The sequence below is a fragment of the Neocloeon triangulifer genome, unplaced genomic scaffold (assembly GCF_031216515.1).
Source record: "Neocloeon triangulifer isolate White Clay Creek 2 clone unplaced genomic scaffold, ASM3121651v1 ptg000001l, whole genome shotgun sequence".
Classification (NCBI taxonomy): domain Eukaryota; kingdom Metazoa; phylum Arthropoda; class Insecta; order Ephemeroptera; family Baetidae; genus Neocloeon; species Neocloeon triangulifer.
In genome coordinates, this window is record NW_026775544.1 from 2,768,136 (window position 1) to 2,783,045 (window position 14,910).

General features: G+C 34.6%; 1 protein-coding gene across 2 annotated transcripts in view; it reads left to right on the forward strand.

Annotated features, from left to right (window-relative positions):
* Nucleotides 1-3,519: 3,519 nt before the first annotated feature.
* Nucleotides 3,520-14,910, forward strand: part of LOC132204429 (protein apterous-like) — a 50,172-nt gene continuing 38,781 nt past the window's right edge. The window contains exon 1 of one of the 2 annotated variants that reach the window (XM_059633049.1): nt 3,520-3,844. In XM_059633049.1, coding sequence (XP_059489032.1) covers nt 3,800-3,844 — 45 coding nt within the window. In that variant the 5' untranslated portion in view covers nt 3,520-3,799. The remainder of the gene's footprint in view (nt 3,845-14,910) is intronic. The other variant, XM_059632967.1, reaches the window with a different exon arrangement.

The window sequence follows — 14,910 nt, forward strand, 5'->3', positions numbered from 1 at the left end:
ATTTAATTTTTTTCTTATTTTTTACCAAAAATTCTATGTATTATTTCTTATAATAATCTGCCTTTTCATTCAATTTTTATTTTTTAGGCAATTGTCTGTATTGTTAAATTATATTATAAATAAAATCTTGCGAACCTTTTAGTAATTCAAAGAGACAGCTCTAAATTTTGAAATACATACTATTTGTTAGTTGCACTTCAATTAATTATTGTTAATATACAAAAATTTATCAAAAACTTTAATATTGAAACATAAAACTGCATAAAACATATATTATGTTTGCAGAGAGTATATATTGCATTTTCGCGCGGCTTCTGCCTGGCTCGTTTTGTTTTTAGAGCATTCAAAAAGATAATATATTCCTATTTGGTTCGATTAATTAATATGTTTAAAATAAAATATTACAGTTGGGACGTAAACATTTAAAGAAAAGTGACTTTTGGATGACTATAGAGCAGATTTCAATATGATAACTGCAATTTTGTATTTATTTCATTCCAAATTTGATCAAGTTAAGCTTATATAGTTCCTGCTTTTTTGTGTATTTTGATATATAACATAAAAAAAAATGTGAAAAATTTAAATTCTGTAAAGCAAATACCAGAGTTATTATAATAGTCTCACTAACTTTTGAATCAGAATGAAGAAAAATATCTATTTAAGAAAATAAATAATCAATGTCTAGGTTAAAAAAATAATAGTTTACAGAGAATATGTCTGTATGAAATTAATTATGACTTTGGACGAAATAAATATTCTTTTATGAAGTATTAAACTTTAAGATATATAGTTTTGAATACAAAAATTCTTCTTCTGGGCTCTTAGCTTCTCTTCAGAGGGTTAAATTTCAACTTGAAAAGCGCGTATTTAGCGAATTGTGACACGTTATATTTGTCATCAAAATAAACGAGAAGAGCCGCTTTGCCAAAGTCACAGCAGAGAGTAAGTAATCCGCTTTGTCGCGTGCATGTGTCACTCGCCTATATTTTATGCGTATATAACTGAATTTTCGCGCCGGACAAAAGCTTCGTCAGACGGCTGCTTGTCACTTTCCTTCAGCCGCCAGGAATTATCAATCATTTAAAATATTTATCCCCTATAACCGAATATCAACTTACTTTGCAGAGAAGTGCGGCGGAAAGTCGATAAAAGCGGGAAATAATAGAGAGAGCGCACAATGCTCTCTCCATAAGCAGGGGAGTCAATATTTTCATTTGTGCGCAGGTATATTTATGTCTATATAATACAACGTACCGGAGGGTGCTTTTGCTGTCGTTCTACACTTCACCACCTCTTGTCAGACCGTTCACCCTCCCGTCCCCATTCTCTTCTCTCTAAGGAAATTATTTTTCATCTCGAATGCGCGCCTTTGTTGCGCGATTTTCACGGAGCTGCTAAACTTACTAAACATAAACTGTAGTTTCGCGCTTCTTGAGGAAAAAATATCAAAGTCATTCGCCAAACTGGCAGGCGACTCAGTGTCAAAACATGGAAAGAATCGCTTTTTTGATTTTTTATTCTAAAATCTTGGGGTGCAGTTTTTTCTTTTAGAAAATGATCATTTTCCCTGTTTCACACAAGATAAATGCAATAAATAATGCAGTAAATGTTGTAAACTTATAAAAATATTTCCGAGTATAATCGATTTCAATTATTTTGTTAGAACTTCTTATAATTGTACTATTTTAATGCTGAACATTGCACGAAATCATTTTAATACTGTGGGCAATTATTCATTGATGCCATAAATAATGTAAATAAGTAGAGGGTAAGACAGATTTAATTGTCTTAAGATTTAGCCATCAATTGTCATCTTATAAGTTTTTTTTTGCGCAAAAAAGTTTAATATAATTTTAATTAATTTCTCGCTACATAAAAAATGTTTTGGATACTTAGCAATTTAAGTTTACAATAACACTTAAGTATTTTCATTTGCATATTTTGCAATTAAAAATGGGAACTTCTCATTAAGGGTGCGCTGTGCTGCAGAATTTAAGTATATTTTTATACTTTTGTTTTCTTGGCTACAATTAATGGTTGCGAAGCTGTTTGTTGATTAATGGATCTTGTCTTCTCCTCTCATCAAACTTCGCCACCTTTGCCTGTCTTTCATTGCTGCTCACGTCTGTCAGTAGGCATCATTTAATATTTTAATTACCGCACTCGAAAATCTAGAGATATATTTAAATTATTATTGAACGGATATACTCGCACAAAATAGATTATTTAGCTCACCCTGCACAGCAGAATTTCACAAAATTTAATTGTTATTCTTGAAAATTCCCAAAAATTTCCTTCACTTGGAATTCAAGTTGATGATTGCAAATTTTTTATAAATTGGTTTGTCCTTTTCCCTTATGAACATTTGTGTTAAAATCACTTGAATTAAACACAAATTAAAGCCTTCCTCTGGGCCAATTACTACAATAATTCAAATTATTCAATTACGTTTACTTTTTTGGCAAAGAAGTTATAAACACAGGCCAAAAAGTGAAAGGGAATTTCATGCAAAAACTGACTGAATATAGCTTTTTCATCTTGCTACGTTAATTGTGCAAGTATTTTCATATACACAAGTTAAAAAATTTGGCTGCAAATTTTTTTTTCCAAAAGTGTTGGCAGGTGGATCTGCCTGCTGCCGAGGTATATATTTTGGTGTTAATGCTCAATGCGTTTTACTTTCACTTTTAATAATCGGCACGTTGTTATTTTTTTAAATTATTTCGTCAAAAGTTGCTAATTGAGATCTTGCGATCGAGTGACTTATACACGCGCGTCCTTGAGATTTGCATAAAGCCTCGATGATTACGCGACGCAAGCATCTGCTTTCGCATGCTGTCTCTGCTGGGCCGCGAATCATGAAAAAAGTGACAGCTGTGGCTAAACGCAGCGCGTCAATAGAATAAAATTAATTTTTAAGCGGCCAGGCTTGTTCTCATGACATTTATATTCAATCGACGCTATAACATATCAATTTGAACCGATATTATATTTAAAAAAAAAACCCCCATTTAGAATTTTAGTATTCCTTGTAAATGCTATCTTGGGAAACATTTTCATCAAACTTTGGTTAAAACCCTTTTGAAATTACAATGGGGGACATTTACTAGATGTCCTCTCTGGCTAGCTATGCTTATTACATGTCCCCCAAAATTTTTAACATTATCACTCTGTTTCATATCGTATTAATGAAAGAAAATATATTTTAAATAACATTTCTGAAATAATTAGATCGCACAGCTCAATAAGTTTAGTGGTGTTAAAATGATTGCTAATTTTTTTTAGTGATAGAAAGCCATTCAATATCTATGAAATATCTGAAAATATTTAAAGCCTAAAATCAAATGTTAAACAATTATTTTTTATTAAAATAATTCAATTTTATCCTATTTCTATTGTAGGTATATTTATTGATATTAATAGTTACTAAAAAATTTTATAGAGATTGGAAAATTTAAAAGAAAATATTTTAAACATCTATGTGTATCTTTATTTTTATTGTTATTAGATGTTGAAAAAAATATGCGTGGCGGGTTTGCCTGCTCGAGGGCCGGGCCCCCCCCACCAGCTGGACGCGCCTCCCACACGGCGGTTTGTAGTTGAGCCGGCAGCCGCACTTGGCGCTGGCCGCAGCTTGGATCTCGTCGGTGGTGCGGCGGCCAACAAGAGCGGTGCAGTGGCTCGTAACCTAGGCAACCGGGATCACCATCGCAGAGTCGAATCTGGCTGCATATGCGCGCTACATGTGATTAATTAAAGGTGCACCAAGTGACTAATCACGACGGGAGACGCAAACTCGATGGGAGTGTGTGAAGAGGCTCCGCCGGCCAACACCATGCACTGGGTGAGTCCGACTCGCAATTCTTCAATACATTTCAATATTTTATTCAATTTTTGATCAAGATTGTTTTGCTCAGAAGTCGCGAACGTTGCCGGTAAACAGTTTTTTTTATTTTAATTTAGAGCGAGGAGAAATTTAACTTTTGGAAATTTCGACGAAATTGATATAATAATGTGAAAAAATTCGGTGACCTTAACATTTGGCAGATAACTTCAGTTTTTTTTTTATTACAGATAGAGGGAAAAATGCAAAAAGGAGCGTTTCGCGATAAGATTTTATTGTATTTGACCCTGGTTGCTCTAAAGTTCCACCAAGGAAAGTCTTAAATTGTGAAGAAAAAGAAATAATAACAAAATATTTAAAAAAGGTTTGTACGCGGAAAGTTTGCTTGAATTTCAGTTCCTGTGTGAAATTCAGTTGTTAAGTTAAAGTTAATTTATGATTGATTGTAGCCAGGAAGGGGAATATACAAAAATATTCAAAAGAAAAAAATTTATATTATTTGTAAAATGGTCATCTTAGTTCGAAGCCTTACTGCGGCAGATCGCAGGGGTCTTTTTGTTATTGGAAGTGCTCGGAGGTTCAGTTTCATTTTTGCTAGCGGTGGTGCCGTTTTTACAATAACGATCTCTGTTCTTTCAAACAAAATAATTTTTGAATAATTGCATTTAAACAATTTAATGAATTAATAATTACATTAATGATTCATGATTATTTAGGATCTGTTAAAATATGAACTATTATTATAAAAATTACCCAAGCATAAAAAATTATCAATCAAATTAGAATAATATATTATTTTGCCTTTGCAAAATAAAATGTGTAACGAAAAATGTTGTGCAAGATAAAAAGAGCATTGAAAAAAATTTCGATTCATTATTGTTAAAGTTTAAAAATTATTCTAATTAAGTGTATAATATACAATCAATATAAAAAGCTGCTTTTGAAATTATTTCAGTTTAGTTTATCAAAATTTATATTTTAATTTAAAAAATTTCCTAGCTAAATAATCTGTAGCCATTCAAGTGCTCTTATTATCTCATTGTCAGTTATTTGCAAAAATGCTTTTGACCAGAGCAAGATTCAAATCAAAACGGTTTCCCAACCTCCTTTTAGAATTTTCCAAAATTTGCAAAAATATAGCCACGGAAAATGGAAGTTAAATTTATTAAAATTTAAGAACAATTCAAATTATCATAAAATTTTACCACCAGAAAAAAACGTTTAAAATTTATCTTTTTCTATTAAAACTTATATTTTTTAACTCATAGACATAATTATTAGATTTCCAATGAAAAAAAAAACCTCTTGGTGTCTCTGTTTATTATAATTTTGGTAGCATATAAAATCATTGATATGTAGTAAAAAAATGAACTTAATAACTCTTTTTACTGACAATATGAGATGGTGCTGGAAATTTGAATTGTTTGCTCATTTATTTCGGACTTGCTTTATCAAATTTTGTAGAACAACAATTATACAAAGTTACCGATCTAAATTTCTGATAAATTTCTAAGGTTTTCGGCGTTATCTTTTGGAATTGAACGGGCAGAGTCACGAGGATCGCTAGGTGTCGGTTGGCGGTCGCGACTGGCGCCGCCGCTTGCCTTTTCGGAGCGCCGGCCGTCGGGGCGAGCGGAGGGAAAAACCAAAAGAGCGAAATTGCTCGGCCGGAGTTTCATAGCCAAGGACTTGCCTTTGTCCCTCGAGCTCTTTACAGCGCTGTTTAATGGTTTATTAGTCAGGCCTGCTTAGAGACAAAACGCGCATCGGACACGCATTTCGTTCTCGCGCCGCTGAATTTCAATCCGCGGCTCGCTGCCACCGCGCGGGCCTCGCCCGCTGCGATCGACACACACAGATCGCAAGGGACACTCGATGTGCCGAGTAATTATTTCGATTTTCCTCCACTTGCTGCAAAACTATTGAGTCTTTCAAATGAAGTAAAGAACGATCGGTTGGCAAATAATAGTGCGCGGTTGTTCGCATCAGTTAAAATTAGTTTTCCTTCATTTGCTCTTGATTGTCTGATTAAAATAAAATAAAGTTCAATTGATTTTTTTTAAATGTTTTATTCTGAAGTACTTTTATTGTTTAAAAAGATTTATTCTTGTATTTTTTTTTACTATTAAAATTTATGAAAGTTGGCGCGGTGAATTCAAATATTTCAGTTTTCTTTCCTCTATAACAAAACTTCATCTTAAAAGTGAAAACATAATATTTAAAATAATAAGAGTTAAATTAATAAATTATAATTTATTGAGGGCCAAAAGATTTTTGTAATTAGACAGGAGCTCAAATTTTGTTTAGGCTATTTTTAAACCAAATATCGTTTGTACTGGGAAGTATATATTATTGTTGTTGCTCTGCATCTCTTTCCCTTCAATTGTCAAATGAGGATGATACTCCTCTTATTAACACGTGTGTGAGAGTCGTGCCGTATAAATAAATTGTCACACGAATTACGAAGTGCGCGAGGTGTGTTTGATTGACGAGAGTGGTGCGCCGCGAGTGGAGAGAGAGAGACGGACCTCCGCGCCTGTCTGCCCGAGAGTCCACCACCCGCAGAGCACATGGACCGCGCATGCAGCATTGATTGTGCACGCTGGCTCGCCAACAATGCAACCCCTAACTGTTGTTGTATCAAAAATACACAGAGGCAACGAGCGCCCTGCTGCACACAAGAGCAGAGTTTGCTTTCAGCTGCTCCTCTGTGTCTGATGCCCATTCAAAAAGTGTGGAGTACACGAATGCTATTTGGTTGTAGTACACGCTGCATTTTCAAAATTCATGCCAACTGTCGAACCACCGCGGTGACGCCGAAAAATAACCGCATTTTTCACGCCGGGAAGTATTTTTTGTGTGACTAATGCAATGTTTAAATGAAATAAAGGAAAACGAATGCATCAATTTTAAAAATTGGTCAAATATTAATAAGATTAAAATTTTATTAAATTATTTTAAATTAATTAGCTTCGCATCTTGTGAAACAGATTTTTTTTTAAATTTCCTCCATGCTGAACATAATTGTATGTTAGTATGCAGTGTATGTAATTCCATCATAAAAATAATTAAGCAATCATCTGAGGGTGCCCATCTCCTCTCGCTATAAATTATAAATATGAAATCGGCTCTCTCGCAAACAAGTATATTTATTTTCAAGACTCTTCAGCAGAAGAGTTGCCAGTCATGTTCTCAACAAATAATCAGCTTAATTTCTTAATTGAAAAACAACAACGCAGTTTTCACGATTTCCACCCAAATGTTATTCCGCGCAAAAACAAATATTACGAAATTGTTTAATTAATTTTTAAGGAAGGAAAAGCCAATAAATATAAAAAAGCAACGTTTTTCTAAAAAAGACCATCGCGAGCAGTCGTGCTTGATTGGATTTAGTAATTTAGCACGCGCCGCATACATAATTTCAATGCACATATCGCCGACAGCACTACACGCGACCATTATATTATTTAATCGCCGTGTGTTTCTGCTGATTGATTTGCTGGCATAATTAATTATCATGTGTGCAGAGTTGTGCCGCGGCAAATTAGCACTTTATGGCTCTTTCTCCGCTTTGCATGTACCGCGTGGCAAATTAGCGCCTGCTATTAAAGACAAATTATAATAAACACACTCAATCTGTCAAGTTCGCGCTTTATCAACGCGTTAATTAGTCTCGTCCGTTTCTGTGAAAAACGAACTTTTGGTCATAATTATAAAAGTAGGAAGTATTTTGAAGAAGATAACACAAAATTTTGAATGAAAAATAAGTGGATGTGAATGAGAACAAAATGCAATTCTATAGTGAACCACGTAGGTTGAAATACCCCTGGACGGAGTTGTTTTTCTTGAAATTTCCAGCGATAAACTGCAGGTCGGCCCCCGCATATGTTTATCTTTAGAATTCCTTTTGCATGTCCCACCGCGTATAATTGAAATTTTATATGCGACTTCCTCTTTTTTGATGAGATAAAAAAGCTTGCAGTGGAAAATGTTTTCTTTTCCAGAGCATTTTTTTTTCAGATTATTGACCTTATTTATTTGTGCCAGTGTATTTAGCCCGACCATGGAGAGCAAGCAGACCTATAAATGATTTGCGAAAACGGGAATTTTGCTGCGAGGCCAATAATAAATGTTTTGGGCGCACACCTGAAGGCTAAAAGCTTGGAAAATTATATCAGCAATATATTTATGCTAATTCGCTTCCTTTAAACTGTTTATTGCATTGGTGCCAAATACTAGCTACAGAGCTTTCCACAAATAAAGGCAAAACTGTTGAATGGCAATTAAATTCCTTCAAAAACCAATACGACATGAAAAGATTTTGTTTAAATTTGATTTTCCATGGATTGTGTTGTAATCTCTACGGCTACGAAATTATTGTTTCCTAATTTTGACTACAATTAATAAATGAAAAGTCGTCTATTAAAGTATAAATTTTTAAAATTCTTAAGGAGAGTCCCTCCGCAGTTATGGATTTTAATTTTTTTAAGGAAACAAAATTTCGCGACTGAAATCGAAAATTATTAATAGATTTAATTTTTTTCCATTTTCAAATTTAGCAAAAAAATTTCATATTATTTTAATTGTATACTTATTAATTTAAAATTCTAGAAATTCTGCCAGCACTTAAAAATCCCATTATATTTTTATGTTTGAAATATTTGATTTCTTTTGGCCAGAATTTTTCTTATTTATACTATATATTTCAGTTCAGAACATTTTGGCACTGTTTTGGAAGAGAAAGAGACTCCGTAAGAAGCGAGTTGCACGTGGACCGGTCAGCCGGTCTGAGTCGAAAAATCGGTTTATTGTTTTCGCGGAATTGTCTCGAGTCGTCGGCTGCACAATATTTTTATTGCGCCCGGGTGCAATACGCGAGACGCGGCGGCGGTCAATCAATGCCTCCTCCTCCTCGCGAGTTGCTCATTGTTTTATGACGCGCTTCAGGTGAAAATTACACCGAGCGCGTACATACTTCTCTTGCTCGCGGCTATTACTCTCTCAACGGCAGCTAGTCATGAAATTGTAAAAACGCCGCAGCCCTTCTCGGAACGCGCGGCCCAGACCGCAATTGTGACTCGCTCCTCTTACCGCTCCACGTGCTGCAAAATAAGGGACAAAATTTAGAATTAAAAAATATAATAAATAACATTAAATATTTCTATTTTTTCAAAGCACACATTTATAAATTGAGATTTATTTTAAAGATTACATTTTTACTATTGATGTATACAGTAAAAATTATTATTTATTTTCCAATTATTTTGAATTCAGCAGTAAAAATATGCTATTGAAATTTTACTATAATATGCACAAACTTCAGCAATAAAGATTTATTAATAATAAATATTGTTGAATATATCAAGAATATTAAAGAATGACTCTCATCAAAGCTTGTGTTTGATTCTGATTTGTAATTTATTTGAGGTTGAAAATTAATAATTGATTTGCGTTTATAAAGTTAATTAATACAGAATAGTTTAAAAAAGAGGCAAAAATTTTTCAAATAATTATTTGTTGAATATTTAAAATGTTTATTTAAAAAAAAATTTATTTTGCATGATGGGAGGCACTCAATGTGAATAATTTCATTATGCTGCAGTCATAAATATTCCGGCGCCTTCCTTTTTACGACCCATTCACGATTTCATAACAAAAACTGCTAGCTGGTGGATGAAAAAAAATACACGTGTGTTCGTTCACTTCTTGATTTTTCAAGCTTCGCGACGAAAGGTCTACACGGAGCACTTGTCAAACACAATGAGCAGGGCGACGACGATTCCTCAAAATGCGTGTTTCGTCTTCCCAAAGGGAGCAAATTTATCTCGAAATAACAAAAAGGATGTGTTCTGTACTGAAAATTTAATTGCTAAGAAAATTACAAATTCTTATCAAGGCGGCAAATCGTATATGCAACCAGCATACACTGTGCTTTTTTTGATCCACTGCTTGCACAAAAATATAAAAACACAAAATTTTAAAATCGCTTGTTTGTCGTCTCGAAATCGTCACCCGCGATCCGCTTCGGAGAAGCAATAAAAAGCGTTCGGAAAACAAAGCCTTGACAGAGGAAATGGAGGATTTGTAATAATTTTGTTGTTAATTATCTTGTTCTTCGGCAGCCCATTACGAGCATGTCCCACTTAATTTTTTCCCAAGCCCATATATATGAAAGCTGCACAAACAATAATAATTATAGACGGTGCAGCGAGAGAAAAACGCAATGGCCTGCTCATTTATGCACGGTGAGATAAAATGAAAAAGTATGCATTCATATTGATCGTGCATGGGAAAGGGCACTGCACTGATTTCATTCACAAGCCCGATACCGCAAGAATTTCTTCCACCCATATAATGTTTAATTGGGAGACTCTGACTAATTTACGACTTTTTGTCACTCTGAAACCACTAATTCGCGGTCAATTGACCTGCTGCTGGTGTATATATTTGTCTCCAATAATGTAACGGTTCGTTTCACCAGAAATGACCTACAGTTGTGAAAACTCTGAGACGTTTCACTCCGTAATCGTGGGAATATTTTTATTTATAATTTTGTCACATCGCAGCGTGCAAGCCAAGGTCAACTGACATCCATAAGAGATTCTTGATGATTCACCAAATCTTTAGAAATTATAAATATTATTGTCCATTTTGACGCACTCGGAGATCTTTTAAGTTCTCCGGCCAAAGAGGATATAAAGAGTTATCTAAATTGAAATTGAAAAAAAAATATTAAACTAATTAATTCCGGTTTGAGTGAAATTGGTTTGGGCTTGAACTGATAAAATTTAACACATTTTGCTGTCAACCGAATTTAAGGTCATTTGATAAAGTCATGTTCAGCCTGTCAAGAAATTGTTTTAAACAATTTGATGTGACTAAAATAGACAATTACTTGGCAGACTGGACTTGTGGGATGCCTTTTGGCCGGTGTAAAATTACCACAAAATTCTCTTCAATTTTTCAAGCTTCAAACCAATTTGATCTAGATCGGAGCCGTTCATCAGTGAATATTTTATACATTTACGTTTTGAAAGTGGAAAACCCTATACAATTTTAAATTATTACATATCGGTCAAAGCATTAGTATATTATTCTCTACTCAATTCGCTTTCTGCTCTCTTATTCCACTCTGCTGCTGGACATAAAGTCCACTTTGTTAATCTTAAAAGGAGCCATATAAAATCCTCACCGGCGCTCCGCTGTTTGATCTGCTTGAGTCAAAAGAGTTATGTGTGTTCGTATGTATATTAAGGCCTCTGTGAATGGATATTATGCGGTCGGTGATAAGAGAGTGCCGCTTTTTTTGTATCCAGAGAGTGCCGGTAGCACATTGAAAGAGGGAATTTTATATATAGAGAGAAGAGAGGACACACATAATAAGTATACATGCATATTCAAAAGGGGAATAAATTCGCCGTGAATTTTCCTCTGTGTCCAGAAGAGATTCCGAATAAAAAAATTATATTATTTCTAATACGCACGACTCTTCCGACATAATAATAATGATATGCAAGAACCGCAGGACGGTTTTAACTTTGGGAGTAAAAAATGTGTCTACACACGCCGGGCATGAATGTCGTAAAAATTAATTGTGTTTTGAGAATAATAAAGTCTCTCTCGAGAGAGAATATAGTTTTTGGGGAGTAATTTTTGCGAATAGAATTCCTGGAAAAAAGAAGTGCCGGGGATTTTTATGCTTTATAGAAGAACGGCAATAAAATTTACACTCATAGCACATCACAAGCTGCTTCATAAATAATGCTGCGGCTATGGCTTCTGCACTCCTCTCTTGATGTTCATGAAATACACTTTTACAGTGTTACGCTCTAATGAATCAACATACATAACACACACACACTGCTCGCATCCAGCCAGCCGTCAGCCAGCCAGCCAACCAGCCCGTTGTGATGTGTGACAATCGCGTCGTGCAACAAACTTTGTACAATTGCACGCCCAGCATGCAATATTATATCTACTGCAAAAAAGCAGAGGGCTCTTTTCCACTTCCGAAATCGCGAATTCCGATCTCTCGCAGCGCCACTCACGAAAATTGATGAGCTTCAAAAAACATGACAAGCTGTGTGCATTTAGATGAGAGATTGTTATACAAGGTGGCTTGAAATTCGAGCTAGAAAACCTTCATTAAATGAGAATAAAAAAATTCAAATTGTAAGTGCTTGCTTTTATTGTTATTAAGTCTTCTCAGTAAATCAAAAAACTTAAATCAAAATTTAAGACTTTTATGTTTTTATCTCTATGCAGTCTAGTTTTTATTGGTTTTTAATATTAATCATATTTATTATTACTTATATTAACAAAGTATTTAGTGAGTTTCCTCATAATAAAATTATAACGTTTACTTATACTGTAGAAAAAAAATCACATGCTTTAAACAATTATCTAAACATATAAAATTAATTTTAACGCATCATTTTATAAATTTGTTTTGCATAATATTCTATTTTCAAATTTATTATGACAAACTATATTAATGCTATAAATTTTATGCCCAATACTCTTGATTGATACTGTGAAATGTTCAGCAGGACAAGCGAGTTTTACTTTGCTTTATGAATTTATTAAGATAAAATTTAATCAAGAAATCCAGTGATTAAAACGAGTAAATAACTTGAAGTAAATAAAAAATAATTATCTCACTATTAATTAATAAATTCGGAATTTTTCATTATTTATTTGTTCTTAAATGGTTTATTGTCTCTGAATAGTGTTTTTCGTCTTCAGCGGTCCAGAACACGTGGAGGCGTTTGTCACTTTGGTGAATATTAGCAGGAGAAGCGCATCTAAATAGCTTTGGTTCGCGCTTTAATTTCTTCTTCTGATTTTTTGCCAAAGGCAGCCGGTGGTGCGTCGTGCCGTTTGGGAGCCGCGCGACCGAGCAAGCGTCCGTCCCTTCTTTTGCAGAGGTGTTGATTGTGATCATTCATCTCGCGGGGCTTCTAGGAATGAGGAGTTGCATATTTGCGCGCGAGCTTCTTTTCACGAGTGCCAACAAGTCGCGGACCAATTTGATTTATCGTCGGGCCGTTTGACAAATTGCTCGCCGGGCCATCGCATGCCTCTCTGGTTTCGCTGCCCTTTAAAAGGGCACGCCAATTGTCACTTCTTCTTGGAGACCAAAGTAAATAGGGTGCCTATTGCGATTTGTCCCTCTATCCGATTTTTTTTTTAGTCTCTCTCCTTTCAAAGTTGCAGACTTTCTTGTACATGCTTTTTGTTCCCGCAAGAGAGGATTTTCAAGAGTTTGAAAAATAAAACGTGAGCTGGAATAATCATTGAGGTCCCATGTCACGCTCTTGTGTAGCTGTCAATGAATGGGCACAAAAAACTCGGCCCCTTCGACGCGAAGCTCTGCAGTGTTTTAAATTTTATATATAACGCGAACCCGTAGCCAGTCTCTTGCTTTCCGCAGCTTTTCTCATCTCGCGCCAATGAGAAAAAGAGCAAAGAGGTTGGAAATTTTGACGTAACTCTCTCTGTGTCTCGAAACAGGTTCCAGCTCAAATGCAATTTATCAGCTCGGAAAAATGTAAAATTTTATCTCGGGCTGGCGATCTGAGCGCGAGTGATTAAAATCGGCAATCAGCTGCGGGGCAATTGGAGTCGGCCTTGAGATTCGCCATAAATCATGCATTTCTTATATTCCGACGATTGCATCTGTAAACATTACCGGGCACATATTTATTGCGATGCATGCGGTGTAATGAGTTTCGCTTAAATTATGCCCTAGTTTTGAAAAATATTTTAATCCGCACTGACCGGATCATTTTGTGTGAAAATACCATCGAAAGTACAGAATTTGTGACCTTGATTTTTTTTAAATAAGTCTTATTAATTCGGTAAAATTTATTCTCAACTTCAAATATTTCTTTGAAGCAGCGTGCATAAATACAGCTAATCAGGTTCTTCCACACCTATATTTTGAAAATATATCATTGCGATTTGCTATAAAACCAGGATTTTTCCAGAAATTGTTTTGATAATGAAAGATTTCCTTATTAATTACCATTTAAATTCAATCACATTATTCTTGGCTCAGCATGGTAATCCCAACTTAAAATTTTTTACTTTTCAATAATGTATATATTATTATATAAAAATTTTCCTTTGCACTGATATCAAAATCACTTTACTCAGAAACGCTCCAACTTCCTGGCTAGATTATTTCCTCCACTTATATCTCTTCAGCTTTGATTCAGCCGCAGAAAGTTCCGTCTAAAAATGTGTGCCTGAACTTGATTTTTCATGGTATTAAATTCAAAGCCATCAAGTGTAGAAGTAAAAATGTTTATATTGTCTACGTAAAGGAGAATTTTTCAACAGAGATTTATTCTGTAGGTTTTAGAAAGAAAGTCAGTAAGTTGTCGTTTGGTCTTATCTGACGAGAGCAAATACATGAATATGTATGACTGCGGCGGCGGCGGCGCTTGATGAAATAGAAATCACGCCGCTGCTTTTTACTCGCCGCCGAGTATGATGATGAATAGCTCAAAGGCTTAAAAAGTTGCCCCCTGAAAACTCCCCGCCTGTTCGCAGCGCAAAGAGTGCGTATGTACTTCTCAAGAGCGGTTCTTGCGTTCTTATATATATGGAGTGGTTCTGTGTGACATACTTATTGCTCGCTCGCCAGCTCCAGGAAAACAAGCCCAGCAAGTGCTTCATCATAATATTTATTTATTTATTCACACGCACTTTTCATTTCATCGCATAAACGTACACAGCAGCAATGTACAAGTTGGAAAATATATATAAATTCTTGAACACGTTTTAGTGCCTGGAATTTAAATTAAAAATATATATATATACTCAGACACGCAGTCAGGAGCAACGATGAGTTCATATAATTTTCAAATTTTTTGCCTATGCATAAATAATCTCAAATGATTAAATAATATTAATTATTTTTCTCAGTTGATGCATACGCAAAGTATGATATTATATTTATGTATCATTCCAAAGTATTTTCTTTGTTTAATTTTTTGCAATATATATTATAAATATTGAATGAAAGCAGCGTGAACTTCATTTTCTTGCAGTAGAAACAG